Source organism: Panthera leo, chromosome D3 (genome assembly GCF_018350215.1).
Source record: "Panthera leo isolate Ple1 chromosome D3, P.leo_Ple1_pat1.1, whole genome shotgun sequence".
In the NCBI taxonomy this organism is placed as follows: domain Eukaryota; kingdom Metazoa; phylum Chordata; class Mammalia; order Carnivora; family Felidae; genus Panthera; species Panthera leo.
In genome coordinates this window covers 47,857,417-47,876,478 of record NC_056690.1, presented here as the reverse complement: position 1 = coordinate 47,876,478, position 19,062 = coordinate 47,857,417, and the positions used below count along the sequence as shown (strand labels likewise).

Genomic DNA, 19,062 nt, shown 5'->3' with positions numbered 1-19,062 from the left:
TAGCATTCAGGTGCACCTGGAGAGAAAGAAGTCTCTTCTCTCGACTGCTGTTCCCTGCTTGCCCCCGCTGTCTTTTTGTTTCTGTGGGGTTTTTTTCTGGTATATTAATGGAGCTTCCTCCTCCACTGATACTGTGCATAAATGACCGATAGTGTGGGGAGAGTCACCTCAACGTGAGGGCTTCCATAAAGCTTGTAAACTGCATTATTTAGGGTCATAATGCAATAGGGTGCCAGCAACTTTGTACCTAGACCTCTAAATCTATAGGGGTGGCTGTCTTGTATGCATGTTAATCACAGGGGGAAAACCTCTCGTACCATTTAGCACTAATAAAAGTGAGACAGTCCTGAGTATTTCTAAACTGAGTGTAGAAGAGGTTAACTGATTTTCTTTTGACTTAAACTTTCATTTGTCTCCAAGAGCCCAGGACAATAGAGTGCACTGCTTCTGATAAGTATGGGTTCTCCTCAGCCTGAAGAGATGTGTGCGATAAGATAAGATGGTTTGAAAAGAGAGAGAGAGAAAGAGAGAGAGAGAGAGAGAGAGAGAGAGAGCGAGAGAGCGCTTGAGGGAAAGGAATAGGAGGAGAGGGAGAGAGAAAGTATGTTAACTGCTTTGACTGCAAAATGCCCCCTGGTAGCCAGAGATAAGACACCTTGAGCTACTCAGAAGACCTTAAACAGGATGTAAATGAAGCCAATAAAAATCATTTGAGATCAAGCCACTTTTCTACTCCCCTCCTATTTCCAGCCCTGACAGCAGAAGGCTTAATTTACTGTATGGCATGCCACCCTCACATGCAGTACCCGGGAAGTTGCGAGAGACTGAGAGGAGCCAGTTCAAAAAACAACATCTCTACAGTTTCTAGGGAGGTCCAAATTTAAGGCATTTAATCAGCAGTTCTAGAAATGCCTTCCTGAGTGGAAAAAGAAAGTATTGCTGATTATCGGAAGCTCCTGTCCCCTTTCCCCTCTTCCTGCTTTGTATTTAGTTAGGACAGTCGTCTTCACGTGAAGTGGTTTTCGCGGGGCGAGCTGCGTTTCATAGCATATTGATATTTTTCATCAGGCTAAGGCAGCTCGAAAGGAATTAGCAACAAAAATTAAAGACATAGACTTTTTCAGGTACATATTTGAAGCAAGCTGTTTATTCACAAGTCTATCCGCATCATGTAACACCCAGCTTTTATGTACTTGAACTTTATAACTTTCAAAATGGTGATTGTCTTTCTCTAGAAACATACAAGCTGCTGCCAGCCACAGGAAGTAACTTATGGGAGCTAATTGGACATTACACTGAAAAGATTTGAAGCTGGGAGTCCTACTGAAAGTGGGAGGGGCAACTGTTAAGGGACAGGAAGGCAAAGGAGATAATGATCTCATTTTCTTTTTGTAAAAGCTGCTCCTTGGAAGGCCTGGGATTCCATTTGGTCTTTGCATAGGGAGAGGAACCCCACCATCAGCCTTGTTCTGGTGAGAGCAGCGAATATGGAAAAGGCACAGCCGAGTGTGGCCAACTTTAAGCAGAGGGCTTAAGTTCTTTAGGGGAAAGAAAAGATTCTACGGTGGTTTTCAAACATGGGAGTGCAGGGGAAACACTCTGAAGCTTGCTACAAGTGGGGATTTCTGGGTCGCCACTTGTTCAGAAGTTCAGAGCCAGTAGGCACTGGGCTGGAGCTTAGGAGTCTGCATTTTCAGCAGATAGTTTGGGAGGTTGGGGAGCAGGGAGTGATGGATTATACTGAGAAACACTGCCCTGGATCATCTGGTTGGGGGAGAGGACCAGCCCTTGGTTTTGTCGCACAGAGTCATGGTGGCCACAATAATCATCGAGGAAGGATAGCTTAGGGAAAGGGGAAAAGCAGCCTTCATTGAATCCCTCTCTGGGATGAGTGGTAGGGAATGTGCCTCTCAGGGCAGAGCAAGACAAAGGTGAAGCTAACTATAGCTCTAGTTTTATGGAGACTTCTCTTCTGCTTTTCCTTGCCAATACCTGATCTGACCAAGCCACCCTTGCTCAGAGGAGAGGATAGAAAGAAGGGAGAGAAGGAAAGAGACCCACTGTTAAGGAGAACTGGAGGAGTGTGTGTGTGTGTGTGTGTGTGTGTGTGTGTGTGTGTGTGTGTGTGAAGTGTGTGTAATATTTCCTAGCCAGTAGCCAGTAGTGAAATTAAATTAAGAAATAGGCTGTCATGACCTGTCATCCACAGGTTATGGGATCATAGTATTGTTATGTGATTTTGTTTTCCTGTGTCTGTGTGTATATACACGTCAGTGAACATAAATTAGTTTTGTAATAGAAGAAACAGTGAAGTCTTTAATAAAAGGAATGAGCAACGTTAAATACCATTTTTAAGTTTATTCATTGACTCATGAAAAACTAGATGACTTGGTGGCATTTGAGGTTGCTGTTTTAGCAGGGAGGGTTAAGGAAGGACACCTTTGGAGAGTTATCTCACGCCTGGACCAGGCTGCCTCCCTTGGTTCGTGTTTCAGTGCCACCATCAACTGCTACTGTTAGTGCGAGATTATAACATGTTCCTCCCTCTCATTGACCTGTGTGTTCCTTAGTAAAGTTCAGACTTTTTTTTTTTTTCTGAAGGCTAAGACTTCCCACGGACCTTCAGTCTTCTGTTTCATATATATGAAAAGTTAGGAATGACAGCCTTGACTTTCTTTACTCTGTGTAGGCTTCAATCAAATTCACTTATTTTCTTTCCTTTGATCCCTCAAGTCGGACCTAGAGGTGTGCGTAACCCATACCAAACAACATCGGGCCATCTTTAGAGAAAAGAGCAGAGCCCAGATGTGGGAGGAGGCTTCGTAAAGATTCAAAAACCAGCCCTTTCTAACAGACAGCAGTTAGTCAGTCAAGATCCCAGGACGGTGCTACTAGGTTTTAAAGTCTCAGAGTATTTGAAACGTGCTGTTGCAAGGGTCATACCAATAAGCCTTGGACATATTCAGATGTGTATGGCTCTCCATATCCCCCTCTTCAAAGGCAAAAAACAGTGTCATAAATTTCTCCATGAAAATTATGATTCAGAATTGGTGCATTTCACATGAGGACTAAGCAGGTACATATCAAATTCCTTATTACCTGACTCGAATTTCATAATTTACTCTTTTTTAAATCCTATTAGCACATTAAGTTTTCAGTGGAATTTTATCCACTGCTTGTGTCCTAGCTGTTGGGTGCCAGAGGTGTAGATGGCTACATGTCATTGTGAAACAGGAGTAGATGGGGGTCTCCAATTGGTTCCCCCAACTCCAGCCAGCTTTATTTCTTGGCTTGTTACTATGGCCACACTGCCTTGGATTCTTATACATTGTTTTGTGGTTTTAAAATTCCCTTGGATATAGACCGAATGAAGTGGTATAAGGAATTATCATGGGCTTTTTGATGCATGACTTTGTCACTGGTTTGGGGATATTTGTCAAGACGTCTCATCCTATGTATGTATGTTTAAACATATAAATATAGAATTTAATAAAAGCATTATAATTATATGTAATATGTGTTAATCACTAAAAGTAGCATTGTAAAGATGTCCCCTAATAAAGTGTTTGAATAAGACATGATTGTGCATTGACTCATGTTAAGTGGCAAATTACTATGATTAACACTTTTGTAATGAGAAATAGTAAAAGGATTTCAAAAATTACTTTAGCAGAAATCATTAGTCTATTTTGAACATTTTAGTTAATGCTGCATAAACACACACACCCACACACACACACTCACAATTTTGGCCAGGATTTGTTCCCATAGATAAATTATCAGAACTGTTACAAGAAAAAAAATGATAGGAACTGGATGGATTTTATTTTTATATTTATTCTCAGATAGAGTTTCTAGAGAAGAGTAAACTGAACCAGAAATGAGAAATGGAAAATGAAGGGAGAGTAAGGTACCTGGAAAAGCCATCGGATTGATAATCAGTCTTATTTTCAGGATTGCCCCTTTCAAATTTTGCCCAATGAGGTAAATGGAAGGAAAACCTGATGTGAATGAAGAAGGGTATTTGATATTGTATGACCTGTGTAGAAATATTTCATCACACCCTTGTTAGAGTGGTTTTAAGAAAATTCTTCTGTCCTTTGCAGCTTACACAGTACTTTACCAAACATAATCTCACTTGAAATAAAGGACTCTTGGGGCACCTGGGTGGCTCAGCCGGTCATGATCTCACAGTCATGAGATCGAACCCCACGTCAAGTTCTGTGTGGAGTGTTCAGCCTGTTTAAGATTCTCTCTCTCTCTCTCTCTCTCTCTCTCCCTCCCTCCCTCCCTCCCTCCCTCTCTCCTTCTGCCCCTGCTTCACTTGCCCTCTCTCTCTCTCTCAAGAAAGAAAGAAAGAAAGAAAGAAAGAGAGAAAAAACTTTTTTTAAAGGAATAAAGGACTCCTTATGTCATATGGGTTGCTTGGGATCTGACCTCACTTTTCAATTTTAGTTTTACTATTGAAGTGTTAATGTAAAAGTTACTGATTCTGTTGAAACACCAGAAAACTCTATCCAGTGAGGATGCATCAGTGATTTGTCCTACTGTAGATCTCTTCATATGTACAAAGTTTCAAGATAGTCCAACATCCCCCAATTTTTTAATACCACCATCCCGCAGTTTTTAATATCACCACCATATGTCACTGCCCCATAAAATGCATCAACACTGATTGAGGAGTAGATAATACACACTACTTTGAGTTGCGGCTGCTAGGTGGTTGGCTAGGTGCGCTCACTAGCTATCCGAGAGCACTGGGTTTTATACTCCAGCCTGACAACCTGGTTGTGAGTCAAAGTTTGTGCCTTAAAATTAAAAAAAAAAAAATATTTGTCTTAGACCTTAAGGGTTCTTACCATATTTTAGACATATGAACATCCATATCAAGAACATGGAGGTCCGTTGTATTATAAAACATCAAATAGACATAGATAATAGGTAATTGTAGTAATATTCCCCCCTAAACTTTGTAACAGTTTTTTCTATATTAGCACACCATATTTATCACTTTACTGCACGATGAACCCACAGGGGGTGCTAATTGGTCATTAATTAAATTTTAGCCTTTCAACACTTTTGTATTCTCCAGTGGCTTTATCTGCAGTGAAGTATATAGTGTGGCCTTTTTAAACAGCCAGAAATTCCTATCAGCTTTACGGCTGCTATGGATATAATACAGGTGAAATTCAGCCCGAGTGAACATCATTTCAAGACTGTTATAATTCCTTGTGACCAGAAGTTTACCACCCTTGGACCAATGCCTACATGTTGGAAAAATGTTCAGTAAAAGTAGACTTTAATATGAGAAAACATTCTGAGGGACCAGATTCCTTTTTGAAAGAGAATCTGATTGCTTTGTTTGAAAATTCTAGTGGGTTATGGCAGTTCTTCAAGAAACCACTAACACAGTGGAATGAACTTTCTGAGGTCCATCATTGACTAATAAAAGTATTTTCAAACTTAGTTTTCTTAGTGGAAGAATTCCCTTTGCCTTATACTCCCCCAGTGAAGAGGTTAATGTAAAATTGCTAATGATTAACTTGGTAGCACTGAGGAATTTGCTGAGAATTTCAGAAGGTGTGGAGTTTTTTGTTTTTTTCTAAAGTATAATCGGTATATTTCACACTAGTGCAAAGGATTTTTTTAATTGTTTTAAATGTTTATTTTTTGAGAGAGATAGAGAGACAGTGTGAGTGGGGTAGGCACAGAGAGAGAGGGAGACACAGAATCTGAAACAGGCTCCAGGCTCTGAGCTGTCAGCACAGAGCCTGACTTGGGGCTTGAACTCATGAACCATGAATGAGATCATGACCTGAGGGGAAGTCAGATGCTTAACTGACTGAGGCACCCAGGCACCCCTAGTGCAAAGGATTTTGAAGCAAAATAAAATTCCTCAAGAAATTTCTAAACAATTAAAATAGTGTGAGATAAAGGGCTGGTGTCAGAACTATGTAATGTGGCTTCAAGATTTTGAATGCAGACCATTCCATTATGGGGGTTTTACTTTGGTAATGAGTTAATCACAACTTCCCAGTGTGTGCAGCTCTTAAGGAAAAGCCACTGCACATTGACCTTCAAGATAACTCTAACAGCATTTAGAAGATTTTTGGGGGGTATTTTTATTTATTTTCTTAAAAAAATTTTTTTTGCATTTATTTATTTTTGAGAGAGAGAGACAGTATGAGCAGGAGAGGGGCAGAGAGAGAGGGAGACACAGAATCAGAAGCAGGCTCCAGGCTCCAAGCTGTCAGCACAGAACCCAATGTGGGTCTCGAACCCACGAACTGTGAGATCATGACCTGAGCTGAAGTCGGCCGCTTAACTGACTAAGCCACCCAGGCGCCCCATTTTTATTTATTTTCTATTCAAAATTTTTTGTAATGTTTATTTTTGAGAGAGAGAGAGAGAGAGAGAGAGAGAGAGACTTAGTGTGAGCAGGGGAGGGGCAGAGAGAGAGAGGGAGACACAGGATCTGAAGCAGGCTCCAGGTTCTGAGCTGTCAGCGCAGAGACTGACATGGGGCTCAAACTCACAAACTGTGAGATCATGATTGAGCCGGAGTTGGATGCTCAACCGACTGAGCCACTCAGGTGCGCCTTATTTTCTATTTTTAAACAAATAATGCCTGTTAAGTCCTTTAAAAGTATTAGAATTTCATTATGAAAAAGGCAACAACTAAATGATAGTTAATTTGTTTTCCTTTGTATTATTACCACACTTACCAGTTATAACCTAAAGGTGACTTTGACTTTCATAGTAGTAGTAACAATTTAGTACATTTTTATATTGTAAAAATTTAGAAAGCTCTTTTATCCAATGTCATGTTTGATTCTTATGATATTAACTATGATGCAGGCTGGCATTTTTCTGATATTATAGATAAGGAAGCCAAAACTTAAAAAAAATAAGTAAATCCTAGAGTGCACAAGCAAATATCAGACCCAAACACATAGTAGGTGCTTAATAAATGCTGGTTAAATAAATGAATGAACAAAATAAGCCATGAAGAACTGCTTCAAATTCCTTGTGGTGTGAGGTCATGTATAAATACTAGACAAGAAAGTCACTAAAACTGGCCTTCTAACTCAAAATAGTAGAGATAAAAAGAGAGCCGACTTGGGAAAATTCACTGTGATGATGTCTATCATTATTAAGGGAAAGAGAAACATGTTGAATAATATAGAATGCTTCCATCGCAGCACCGTAAACAGATGTGTGATACATGATTGCCAATTATTGAACGCCAAGAGGTTGATGCTTATCATTAGTTATATATGTTTTTAAGTAAGCCAAAGGATAGAAACAGTAAAGCAGTTCTCACCCCCCCCTCCCCCCCCCACGTAAATGGAAACCACTTTCCTTCTGTCTGGCTTCAGAAACAGGTCTCGATTTCCGTGAGGGAGATGACTGTTCTTTAACTGGTTTCGCGTCAGCTTTTTCCTCTGATTTGAGAGGTGGAGTTAAGTGTGAACTGCTTAAGAATGCACTGTTTTCTGTTTAATTTGGCTGCGGAAGATGGAATTCATTGAGCTCCGTCTGTTCAAGTGAACTTTAAGCAACAGTAAGCAAAACATTTGTACTTCTCTCTGCACACGAAATAGAAATGTGTCTGGCGAAAGAGACAGCGTGGATATAAAGACCCACCGAGGGCAAAGGAGGGGTGATAACAACTTCTTATCTCTTATGTTGGCTCATCTGAAGAAGCGCTAAAGGATTGTTGGGGAAAGTGAGCCTCTTTTTTCATTGAAAGTGAGCTCTGATAGCTGGAATTCATCTTAATACTGTGGTGAAAACTGTGCACCACCAATTCCTGCTCCCCACAGCTGCTGTCATTAATGGGTGACCACTCTTTTCCCTCGTAACCTAACTGTTAATGCATTTAATTGGTCCTTCTAGAACAATTTGGAATGTTACAGAATTTAAAAGCATCTGTGAATTATAAATAATTTTAAAGTTTACATTTCTCTTTTGAACACCCAGTAAAGAGTATTCATTTTCAAGTAGTTAAATAAGTTTTATGACAACGAAGTGAATTTAATGCGGGGCTGTTGATTTTTGCAGAAAGTACGAAAGTTCTATCATTAAAATTGCAGCTTTTCTAAAACTGTTGATATTTCTATTGAGAATGAAAGGAAGCAATTGTGTAATCGTGTGTAATGGTTTATTTAGAATGACCATATCTTTAGCCATCGGAACCATTTGCTTTAAAAATGTATTGTGTAATTTGGTTAGATGCTTTTACATATGGTGGTGTAAAATTGTTACTGTGATAGCACCAGGTTAACATGAGGAATATCTTTATGTTACCTGTGTCTGTTAAACACACGTGTCAAGATACTGTTCTCTTTGAGTGGTGCCTAACTTCTCTTAGTCTTTGTGCGCCAACTATATATTCTCCTTGGGATTCTCAGTTTATCGTAAGGTGGCTCAGGCAACTAATGAATGAAAAAAGGACGGTGAACTCTTCTTAATATGAAAGTTCAGAACCGCTCCTATAGTGTCTGTGCTGACAGACATAATCATTTTAAGCCAATGGAGGAGATAACGTGGAGATTTGCTCTGGTCTTGTGTTTTAACCTATTGTTCCACGCTTAAAAAATCATCTTTGAAATGAACTTATTTTGATGTTCAATAATGCAATGACTGTATTGCTAGTGTTCTATGAAGAGAGGTACTCTGAAAATTACATTCTTGGCTTCAGAATTACATAGCACAATACTTGTTCCAAGGTTATCTGTCCGTAAAGACCCAAGATTATATCTTCTGTACGATAACTTACTTGGAACAAAGTCAGCATGGACTTATGGTCCATTAATTTTTAGATACCACCAACTATTTATGTTTTATTTTCTTGATGGCTGAATGTACAATGCTTAAGGCACTGTAGATTTCCATCGGGCCAATCCTTAAATATTCCAGTGGTTTCATTAAAGGAAAGAAAATGTTAAAATCTGTTTATACTATATACATAGAATTTTATATACGGAAGCATAAATGCACACACCACATATAAATCTTTTTGTTTACATATGCAGCTTTTCTTCTAGGGATGATAGGTGCCCCAGAAACATTCGCTAATCTCTGTAACACCCCAGAGGGTAAGGAGCAAGAATTATTATCTTCATATTGCAGGTGAAGTACCTAGGCAGGGACAGATTAAACGACTTGGCCGGGTCACTCTCTAAGTCAGTTATGAAGCTCCAGACTCTTGACTTTCCGTTCACATTCTGAGTCATTGCCCTGTTGTCATTACACCAGACCTGTCACTATGTGTGCGTTTCTTCCCTGGAAAAGTTACCATTGATGTAAATCCTGTCCCTGTTAAGGAGCCTTGCTGTGTGGCACTTGAACACACATGATACTGAGTCCCTGAAGTGCAATTTAGAGAGTACTCTGCCGTTACGATGAACGAGCTCAGGTAGCCAAAGGATATCAGTAAGCCAGTTTCTCGAGGGCCCAGCCCTAAGAAGAACTAAAAGTATCAGAAGTTTCCAGAACTTCAGAGCTTCGGATAATTTCTTTACCATTGACAGTGATTCACTCCACCTTGTTATTTTATTCTCTCCTTAATAATTTTGGATGGTCCATGTTGTTACAGAGTCAATGTTCTGAAAGGCTCGGTCCCTGCCCTCAAAAGGCATGTATCTTACACTAGGACATGCTTAATGGTTCAAGATCAGCTTTGGCATCACCCCAAACCTTTCTGCCCATCCTCTCTTCCTCCTTCTTTGATCTTTTTTTTTTTAATTGGCTACTCCAGTTAGACTTGAAAGCAAGGAGTGGCCAGGACCCTCCGCATTTCTCAGCTGGCAGGCTGTAAACTGAGACTGTCGGGTCCCTGATTGGTGACCAGTCGGCACCTCTCGGGTGTGCTTGCCTGTTCCTCCCCAGCAGCCAGGATAAAATCACATCCAGTCTCTGCTCTCTCCTCTCCAGGTTGGCACACAAGGGGCCGGTGGCTTGGATCACAAAGGAACTTTGTGCTCCGGTGCCTTTTTTCTGTGGAATACCTTCTTCTAGGATGACTTCACTTTTCTGTTAGTGAGCACTTTTCCCCCATAAATATGACCGAACAGGTGTTGCTCTGCTGCTAACTGAGTTTCCAGCTGTCCTCCTCCGACACAGACCCAGCGAAATCTGTTGTTTCGTCCTTTTGGGCAGACTGGAGAACCATCAAGCCCGAGATGGAGGTCTTCCTTGCAGGATATGGCAGTTTTGTTGCCAGAAGATGGTCGGGAAAGCCTGGCTGGCTAACAAAGACAGGCCTTCAGCGGCTGGGTGTAGTTCCAATTCTGCATCCCCTTTGGCAGGAGCACAGAGGCTGCCGCAGTGTGGCCAGCCAGCAAAATTAGGAAATAAGGACCTCTTTTATTTACTCAGGCTGCTGAATCATGGGCATTCCTGTCTGCTTGGAGAAAAGTCAGGCGGCTCTACTTTCCACTGAAAGTCTCAGGAGTGTTTGAGACTTTCATCTCGGAGTGTTCACACACTTGTTTTAATGTGCTTTATGGAAATGGTGAAACTCAGCAAGTACAGTTGCTGTAGAAAAACATCTGCACTAACTATGCACACACATTTGCATCTTTAAATAGACTTTTAGGCCACGGAACTGGTTTCCAGCGAAGTTTTTTTTTTTTTTTCTTTTCTCCCACCCCCGCCGCCGGTAAGAGCTACAGTTCTCCGAGAGTCACCTCAGAGTGTAAAGTGACTGATTCCAAGACTTAAAATTTAGCACGGACACGTTAAGTACTTCACACTGAAATGCAGAAAACCTGCCATAACACAGAGAGACATTCCTGTAAGTAGCACTTAGTGCCGAAAGGGGAAAAAAGTTCGAGTTGATTCAGGAACCGGCATTGAAAGAATCCTCTGCAGTTTCTTCCCTGGGAAAAAAGAACTTGAAATAGTTGACATCTACACGAGCCACCTCAACATAGTTTGTGTTGTGACTGCCCAAAGGCCAAAGTTAGTGGGGACGGGCAGCTCTCAAAGACTTAGGTAGACCTCAGAGAATGTTGGCAAACACCAGGGCCACTGCACAAGTCTTGGGACACTGATCCCCTTAGAGCATGGACCAACTCCCATGGGAGTTTTGTCAGTGAGTTCCTTGTGTGTCCCTGGGAGCACACATCTGTTTATAGTATGTCAGCAAATGAGTTTTTTACACTTTAGATTTTAAAATAGAAATCAGCCTTTTGTGAAACCTTTATTTTTCTACAAGCAGCATTCCCTGCTCAAACTTTTTTCTCTGTTCCATCCCCCAGCCTGAGCCTTATGAATCCTGTACACTCTTTCCATGTGCTTCAGTTACAAAGACACATCATCTCAGATTTTCACTTTCTTTTCCCTCAAGACCGAATAATAGGGACCGGAGAGAGAAGAGAAGGTTTCCAGCTCTCTTGAAACCCGATTGAGTAAAAACTTGATCCTAACCCTCGGCTCACTTGACATGTTGAAATTTACAAGCTTAAGAGAACAGTTATGTAATAGGTATAGTCAGGCATGGCCCACAGACAAGAACCTGATTTAAGAGTGGTGTCGGGGATTGCACACTATTTATAATGGTCTATTGCTCTGTAATTCTTTGTACGTTTGTATAATAATATATCATGCCTGGACACAGTCTGCAATTTAATAATAAGTTCACTTGCTAAATTTTCAGGGTCAATAGTTATTTTCTTCAAGTCTAGATTCATGACAAATTCTGATTCACTGTTTTCCCAACTGTACAAATGAGATGATGTGTTTGAAAATATTTTTCAGTGAAACAACAGGACATAAGCCTAAGAGTAAATGTGAAATATAGCAGGTTTTTACCTAGACTGCTGAGCAAATTTAATAAATAGCAATTGTTTTCAATTAAGGGAAATATTTTACAACTTTGGTTTGTTTTAGGGACACTTGTCTTTAAGTGACTTATAGTTTGTTTTTTAAAAGGATAGCTAGAATCACCATTGAGTTTGTTTTGAATTTTCTAAAATCATTTTTCTGTCTGTTCGATGGTGAGTTGAGTTGTCTGCCTATGTTCTTTCTATGTATCCACTTTACATTTAAATCATACCCAGAATTACCAGGGCCTTTCTTACGCTGTAAACATGTTGGGTTATAGACTCCTATAAATGAGGATGCAAAATCATGCGGTTTTCAACTTGTGTTGTGAGGCTTTGTTGCAGTGGGCAGGGATCCAGGAATGGTGTTTGGTTGTTTTCTCAGAGTTACATGGTTGCCATCTGGCATTGATAGTGAGATGGTGTTGTCATCAGTTTCTAGATGCAGGAAAGGAATGATCCTCATCTGTTTCCTGTGGATAAGCAAGAGGTTGATAATCTAGTAAAATCTTGTTACCTTAAAGAAAGCAGACGTGGAATTTGTTTACATAATGCTTGCCAGTTTCTACTTTTATGTTAATAATATAGCTTGCTAGTGAACTTCAGCTTTGAAGAATTTAAAAACTTATTTGATCATATTCAAATTGAGGTTTAGTCGAATATCCTAAGAGTATTCTAACTGGACCTTGTTATCCTGATAGAATCACTGTCCCCACCGGCTCCCCTCGACGGTCTTTGTCTGCATTTATGAACAACCTTGCTCTTTTGGAGAGTGAAAAGCTTTTACAGTTTCTTCTCATCTTGAATGATAGATTGTTTTGAAAAGCAAAAAAAAAAGGGGGTTTTACAACTTATTTTAGGAGGTCTTATTTTCCACTTGGATGTTAAGAAAACAACAGAAAGATCAGCACACATTTGCCAAGCGCCGAGTTAAAAAACACCTCATAGGAGGTAGAGTTACTTTATGGATAACTTGCTAAGGTTATATCTGGCTTTCAGTCTTGTTTGTCTTCTCTTTGTTACTCATAAATCTTTCAGCATTTACCATAATCATTTATCACTTTTCCTGTTTCCAGTTTTTCACAAGTCGCTTTGTCTCTGCTCACCTCAAAGTGCAGGTCCTGTTTGGCTAAGGAAGTTCATGCTGCTGAAGCTTTTGCAAAAGGAAGAAATGGTGGGCCACCTCTTGAACTTTCCAAGCAAAATACAGTATTACAATCTGGCCCTTGTGAAACTCTCATTTTTTCTTGATCCTGGCTGATCCCAGCTACATGTAATATCTAGCAGTGCCCTCCTAACACTTAATAATCCATTTTCTGGCCTATGGTGTTCGAATCTTTCAGTTATTGAAGAAATCCTGGTTGTCTTTCATTACACAAGACGTAATTATTATTGTGTTTTCTGTCTTCCTTCATGTGCTTACTTTTTAATATTTTTTTGCTGAAAGCAATAAGGTCTGTATCAATAAGAACCCCATAAAAAGATTTTGGTCTTCAGAATTGCCTTTTTTATATAAAAACAAGCAAAATGCAGAGGGAATTTTTTATTAAATATTAGACATCTGGGTTGACTGCATTAATTTTAAATCATTCCTGTAATATTTCCCCTTTTCATTTCGTTCTTCAGACGCTCACATAATATGCAAATCATTTTAGAATGAATACAGAAGAAACATTAAATATATTAAAATCTGCGTTTTAATAAAATTGTCGATGCGTAATATATACCTTGCTCCTAAGGAAAAATGATAACAAGTAATAAAAGGGGTAATTTAGACATAGAGCTATTTAATATCTTCTTATATTTTACAACCCGGTAAAAAGTAAATGTAGAATAAAAGCTTTGGGTTCAGATTTGGACGTGTTCCACTCAAATGTTCTGTCCTCCATTCCCCCCACCCCCACCCCTACCCCCGCCAGTTTCTAGATAGTCCGACCGTATGTCCCTGCTGCAATGGTACTGTAAACCCGTTCTCGAGTGCTCAGCCCGTAAGATAAAACGTTCCATTGCTTCTCGTTGCAGATGGAGTGGATGTTGAAGATGATCCCACGTGCTCTTGGCCAGCTTCCTCGCCTTCCAGCAAGGACCAGACTTCCCCCAGCCATGGAGAAGGTTGCGACTTTGGAGAGGAAGAAGGCGGCCCCGGACTCCCGTACCCATGCCAATTCTGTGACAAGTCCTTTAGCCGCCTCAGCTACCTAAAGCACCATGAGCAGAGCCACAGTGACAAGCTGCCTTTCAAATGCACCTATTGCAGTAGGCTGTTCAAACACAAGCGGAGCCGAGACCGCCATATCAAACTCCACACGGGGGACAAGAAGTACCACTGCAGCGAGTGTGATGCTGCGTTCTCCCGAAGTGATCACTTGAAGATCCACTTAAAGACTCACACGTCCAACAAGCCATATAAATGTGCCATTTGTCGCCGCGGGTTCCTGTCCTCTAGCTCCTTACACGGACACATGCAGGTACACGAGAGAAACAAGGACGGGTCCCAGTCTGGCTCCAGGATGGAGGACTGGAAGATGAAGGACACTCAGAAGTGCAGTCAGTGCGAGGAAGGCTTTGACTTCCCAGAAGACCTGCAGAAGCACATCGCGGAGTGCCACCCCGAGTGCTCCCCAAACGAGGACCGAGCGGCCCTCCAGTGCATCTACTGCCACGAGCTGTTTGTGGAGGAGACGTCCCTCATGAACCACATGGAGCAGGTGCATGGCGGGGAGAAGAAGAACTCTTGCAGCATCTGCTCTGAGAGTTTCCACACGGTTGAGGAACTGTACAGCCACATGGATAGTCACCAGCAACCCGAGTCGTGCAACCACAGCAACAGCCCTTCCCTGGTCACCGTGGGCTACACTTCGGTGTCCAGCACGACTCCAGATTCCAACCTCTCCGTGGACAGCTCAACCATGGTGGAAGCCGCCCCGCCGATCCCAAAGAGTCGAGGGAGGAAGCGGGCTGCCCAGCAAACCCCTGACATGACCGTTCCCTCTAGTAAACAAGCGAAAGTTACCTACAGCTGTATTTACTGCAACAAGCAGCTATTTTCGAGCCTGGCAGTCCTGCAGATACACCTGAAAACTATGCATTTAGACAAGCCAGAACAGGCCCATATTTGTCAGTATTGCTTGGAGGTGTTGCCCTCACTCTATAACCTAAATGAACATCTTAAGCAAGTGCATGAAGCTCAGGACCCAGGTCTGATCGTCTCTGCCATGCCTGCCATAGTCTACCAGTGCAACTTCTGCTCCGAAGTTGTCAACGACCTCAACACTCTTCAGGAACACATCCGATGTTCTCACGGATTTGCGAACCCTGCAGCTAAGGATAGCAACGCATTCTTTTGTCCCCATTGCTACATGGGGTTTCTCACTGACTCTTCCCTTGAAGAGCATATAAGGCAGGTCCATTGCGACCTCAGCGGCTCCCGATTCGGGTCTCCGGTGCTCGGGACTCCGAAAGAACCAGTAGTCGAAGTCTATTCTTGTTCCTATTGTACGAATTCGCCGATATTCAACAGCGTTCTTAAACTGAACAAGCATATCAAAGAGAATCATAAAAACATTCCCTTGGCCCTGAATTATATTCACAATGGGAAGAAATCCAGGGCCTTGAGCCCCTTATCTCCCGTGGCCATAGAGCAGACGTCTCTTAAGATGATGCAGGCAGTGGGAGGTGCGCCTGCACGTCCGGCTGGAGAATATATCTGTAATCAGTGTGGTGCTAAGTACACATCCCTAGACAGCTTTCAGACTCACCTAAAAACTCATCTCGACACTGTGCTTCCGAAATTGACCTGCCCTCAGTGCAACAAGGAATTCCCCAACCAAGAATCCTTGCTGAAGCATGTTACCATCCATTTTATGATCACCTCAACATACTACATCTGCGAGAGTTGCGATAAGCAGTTCACATCAGTGGACGACCTTCAGAAACACCTGCTGGACATGCACACCTTTGTCTTCTTCCGGTGCACCCTCTGCCAGGAAGTGTTTGACTCAAAAGTCTCCATTCAGCTCCACTTGGCCGTAAAGCACAGCAATGAAAAGAAAGTCTACAGGTGCACATCGTGCAACTGGGACTTCCGCAATGAGACCGACCTACAACTCCACGTGAAACACAACCACCTGGAAAATCAAGGGAAAGTGCACAAGTGCATCTTCTGTGGTGAGTCTTTTGGCACCGAGGTGGAGCTGCAGTGTCATATCACCACTCACAGTAAGAAGTACAATTGCAAATTCTGCAGCAAAGCCTTCCACGCGATCATTTTGCTGGAGAAGCACTTGAGGGAGAAGCATTGCGTGTTTGAAACCAAGACTCCCAACTGTGGAACGAACGGGGCTTCCGAGCAAGTGCAGAAGGAGGAGGTGGAGCTGCAGACCTTGCTGACCAACAGCCAGGAGTCCCATAACAGTCACGATGGGAGCGAAGAAGATGTGGACACGTCGGAGCCCATGTACGGCTGCGACATCTGCGGGGCAGCCTACACCATGGAGACCCTGCTGCAGAACCACCAGCTCCGAGACCACAACATCAGACCCGGAGAGAGTGCCATCGTGAAGAAGAAAGCCGAGCTCATTAAAGGGAATTACAAGTGTAACGTGTGCTCTCGAACCTTCTTCTCTGAGAACGGCCTCCGTGAACATATGCAGACCCACTTAGGCCCTGTGAAACACTACATGTGCCCTATTTGCGGGGAGCGGTTTCCCTCCCTTTTAACTCTTACTGAACACAAAGTCACGCACAGTAAGAGTCTTGATACTGGAAACTGCCGGATTTGCAAGATGCCTCTCCAGAGCGAAGAGGAGTTTTTGGAGCATTGCCAAATGCACCCTGACTTGCGCAATTCCCTGACGGGATTTCGCTGCGTGGTCTGCATGCAGACAGTGACGTCCACCTTAGAACTCAAAATCCACGGGACATTCCACATGCAAAAGACAGGGAATGGGTCTGCAGTCCAGACCACGGGGCGTGGCCAGCATGTCCCCAAACTGTACAAGTGTGCGTCTTGCCTCAAAGAGTTCCGTTCCAAGCAAGATCTGGTGAAGCTTGACATCAATGGCCTGCCATATGGTCTGTGCGCTGGCTGTGTCAGTCTCAGTAAGAGCGGCAGCCCAGGCATCAACATCCCTCCCGGCACGAGTAGACCGGGCTTGGGCCAGAATGAGAATCTGAGTGCCATTGAGGGTAAAGGCAAGGCGGGGGGACTGAAGACGCGCTGTTCTAGCTGCAACGTTAAGTTTGAATCTGAAAGTGAACTCCAGAACCACATCCAAACGGTCCACCGAGAGCTCGTGCCAGATAGCAACAGCACGCAGTTGAAAACTCCCCAAGTATCGCCAATGCCCAGAATCAGTCCCTCCCAGTCGGATGAGGTAACTTGCCTTTTTAATGTTTGCTATTTAACCTCCTCAAGAAACTGTTGCCACTTCATGTTTACCCTTTCTGCAGCCTTATTTATTGTCATGTGCCGAGAGATGCGTAGATTGAAATGCAGTGGTGTTTTTCCCCCCATAGCCATTAGCCAGCAATTACTTGCTTCTTGATAAGCAGCATTTTGGCTTGAATGGTGCAAAATAGGACTAATTCCAGTCTCCCTAGGATATTGTCTTCTCTATGACTGAAGAGATCAGCACTCTTGCCAGCACCACTGAGATCTGGAATCTCAGCATAGCTTTACCGCGAGTTGAAATCCCCAGCTATGACTTGTGTGTATGGCAGAGAGATAATGACATAAAAGTAAGATGCAATGGGCCAACATGCTGGCTTAGAGTAAATTAAAAAGAATATATATATTTGTGGATAACAAATTGGGTAGGGGCGGCTTTATAATACCATGTTGTCAACACTCACTGTTTCTCTTTGTCTTCTGGGTAGTGAGCAAAATATTTTCTCACAACAGGGTTTTGTAAAAGCCGCTACATTTATTAAGCGTCACGTGCCCAACGTTCCTTTAAAAGGCATCCCCTTAAATATCCCCGAGTCTTCACTGTCTGGTTTTGGGTTTCACAATTAAAGTGGATTTTTTTCTTAGTTTAAGAGTGGTTTCATGCCTTCTTTGCCATAACGAGTATGAAAAATAAGTTCATTTACAATGAAATAGTTTTAGAAGTCATCAGTCCTTGAAGCTGAGCAGAGGATGGTTCATTTTATTATAATTTCTTTATGCTTTATCACCTGGTTTCCAAGAGTTCTTTTCCACTTCCCTACCTGCCCCTATCTGGAGATCCATCCAAATGCAGACCCCAGGGAGATCCATTTCCCTTCAGTTTGGGGTCACTGCATTTTCCTTATCTTGTCTCTGCACTCACACCCTCTTGGAGGCCCCCCTGCGTGTCCCTGCAGATAGCCATCAGTCAGCTGGTAGGGGAGAGCCGGGAAGACTGACACAGAGCCCATCCTCCTGAAATGTGGCATCTGCGTGACAGGCAAGCTCCCAAACTTTGAAGCTGCTTCCCTTTCTTTCCTTCCAAGGAAATCTGCACCTCTCTCTCATTTAAATAAATGAAGTCCTTTCCAACTGATGAGGACAGCTGCAAGAACATAGCTTTGATAATGGCTCCTGGCTCACGTGTTGGATCAAATAGTTTCTCTTGGTAGTTAGGATCATATGAAATGAATTGTTTTTTCCAACTTTTTATTTCATGAGATGTCTAAGCCTACAGAAAAGCTGAAAGAATAAGACAGTGAAATCATGTGTGTTTGTGTATCCGTATCACAGATATACCGGATATGAACATTTTGTCACATTATTCTCTCTCTCTCTCTCTCTCTCTCTCTCTCTCTCTCTGCAACCTTTTTATTAACCTGAACCACATGAAAGTGAGTTTCAGACATCATTATTTTTCTAAGAATAAGGACACCTTCCTATTTAACCACAACATTATTAATTAAGGCAATTAACTAAATCGGTTAAAGAAATCTAGTGGATCTATAATATCATCTATAAGAAGTCCATATTCAAATTTATCCACTTGTCCCGAAAAGGTCTTATTTTTAAAATGCTTATGAACGAGAATTTTAGAAATCCGTTTATGTAGAAAATTATTCCTCTCCCCCTTTTTTAATTTTTCTATGCTTAGCACATATAGAGGAGTTTGTATATTCATGTTCGATTTAAATGGTGCATAAAATTGATTTAAAATGACTGTATTTGTGTGTGTGTGTGTGTGTGTGTGCATGCGTGTGAGCGATTGTGGTGGTGTGTTCGTTAAAAATCAAGCAAAATGGG

At 42.1% G+C, this 19,062-nt stretch overlaps 1 protein-coding gene across 1 annotated transcript in view; it reads left to right on the top strand.

Moving 5' to 3' along the window:
* ZNF521 (zinc finger protein 521) overlaps positions 1 to 19,062 on the top strand; it is a 278,899-nt gene that overhangs the window by 103,485 nt on the left and 156,352 nt on the right. The window contains exon 4 of the mRNA XM_042910390.1: positions 13,854 to 17,206. Coding sequence (XP_042766324.1) covers positions 13,854 to 17,206 — 3,353 coding nt within the window. The remainder of the gene's footprint in view (positions 1 to 13,853; positions 17,207 to 19,062) is intronic.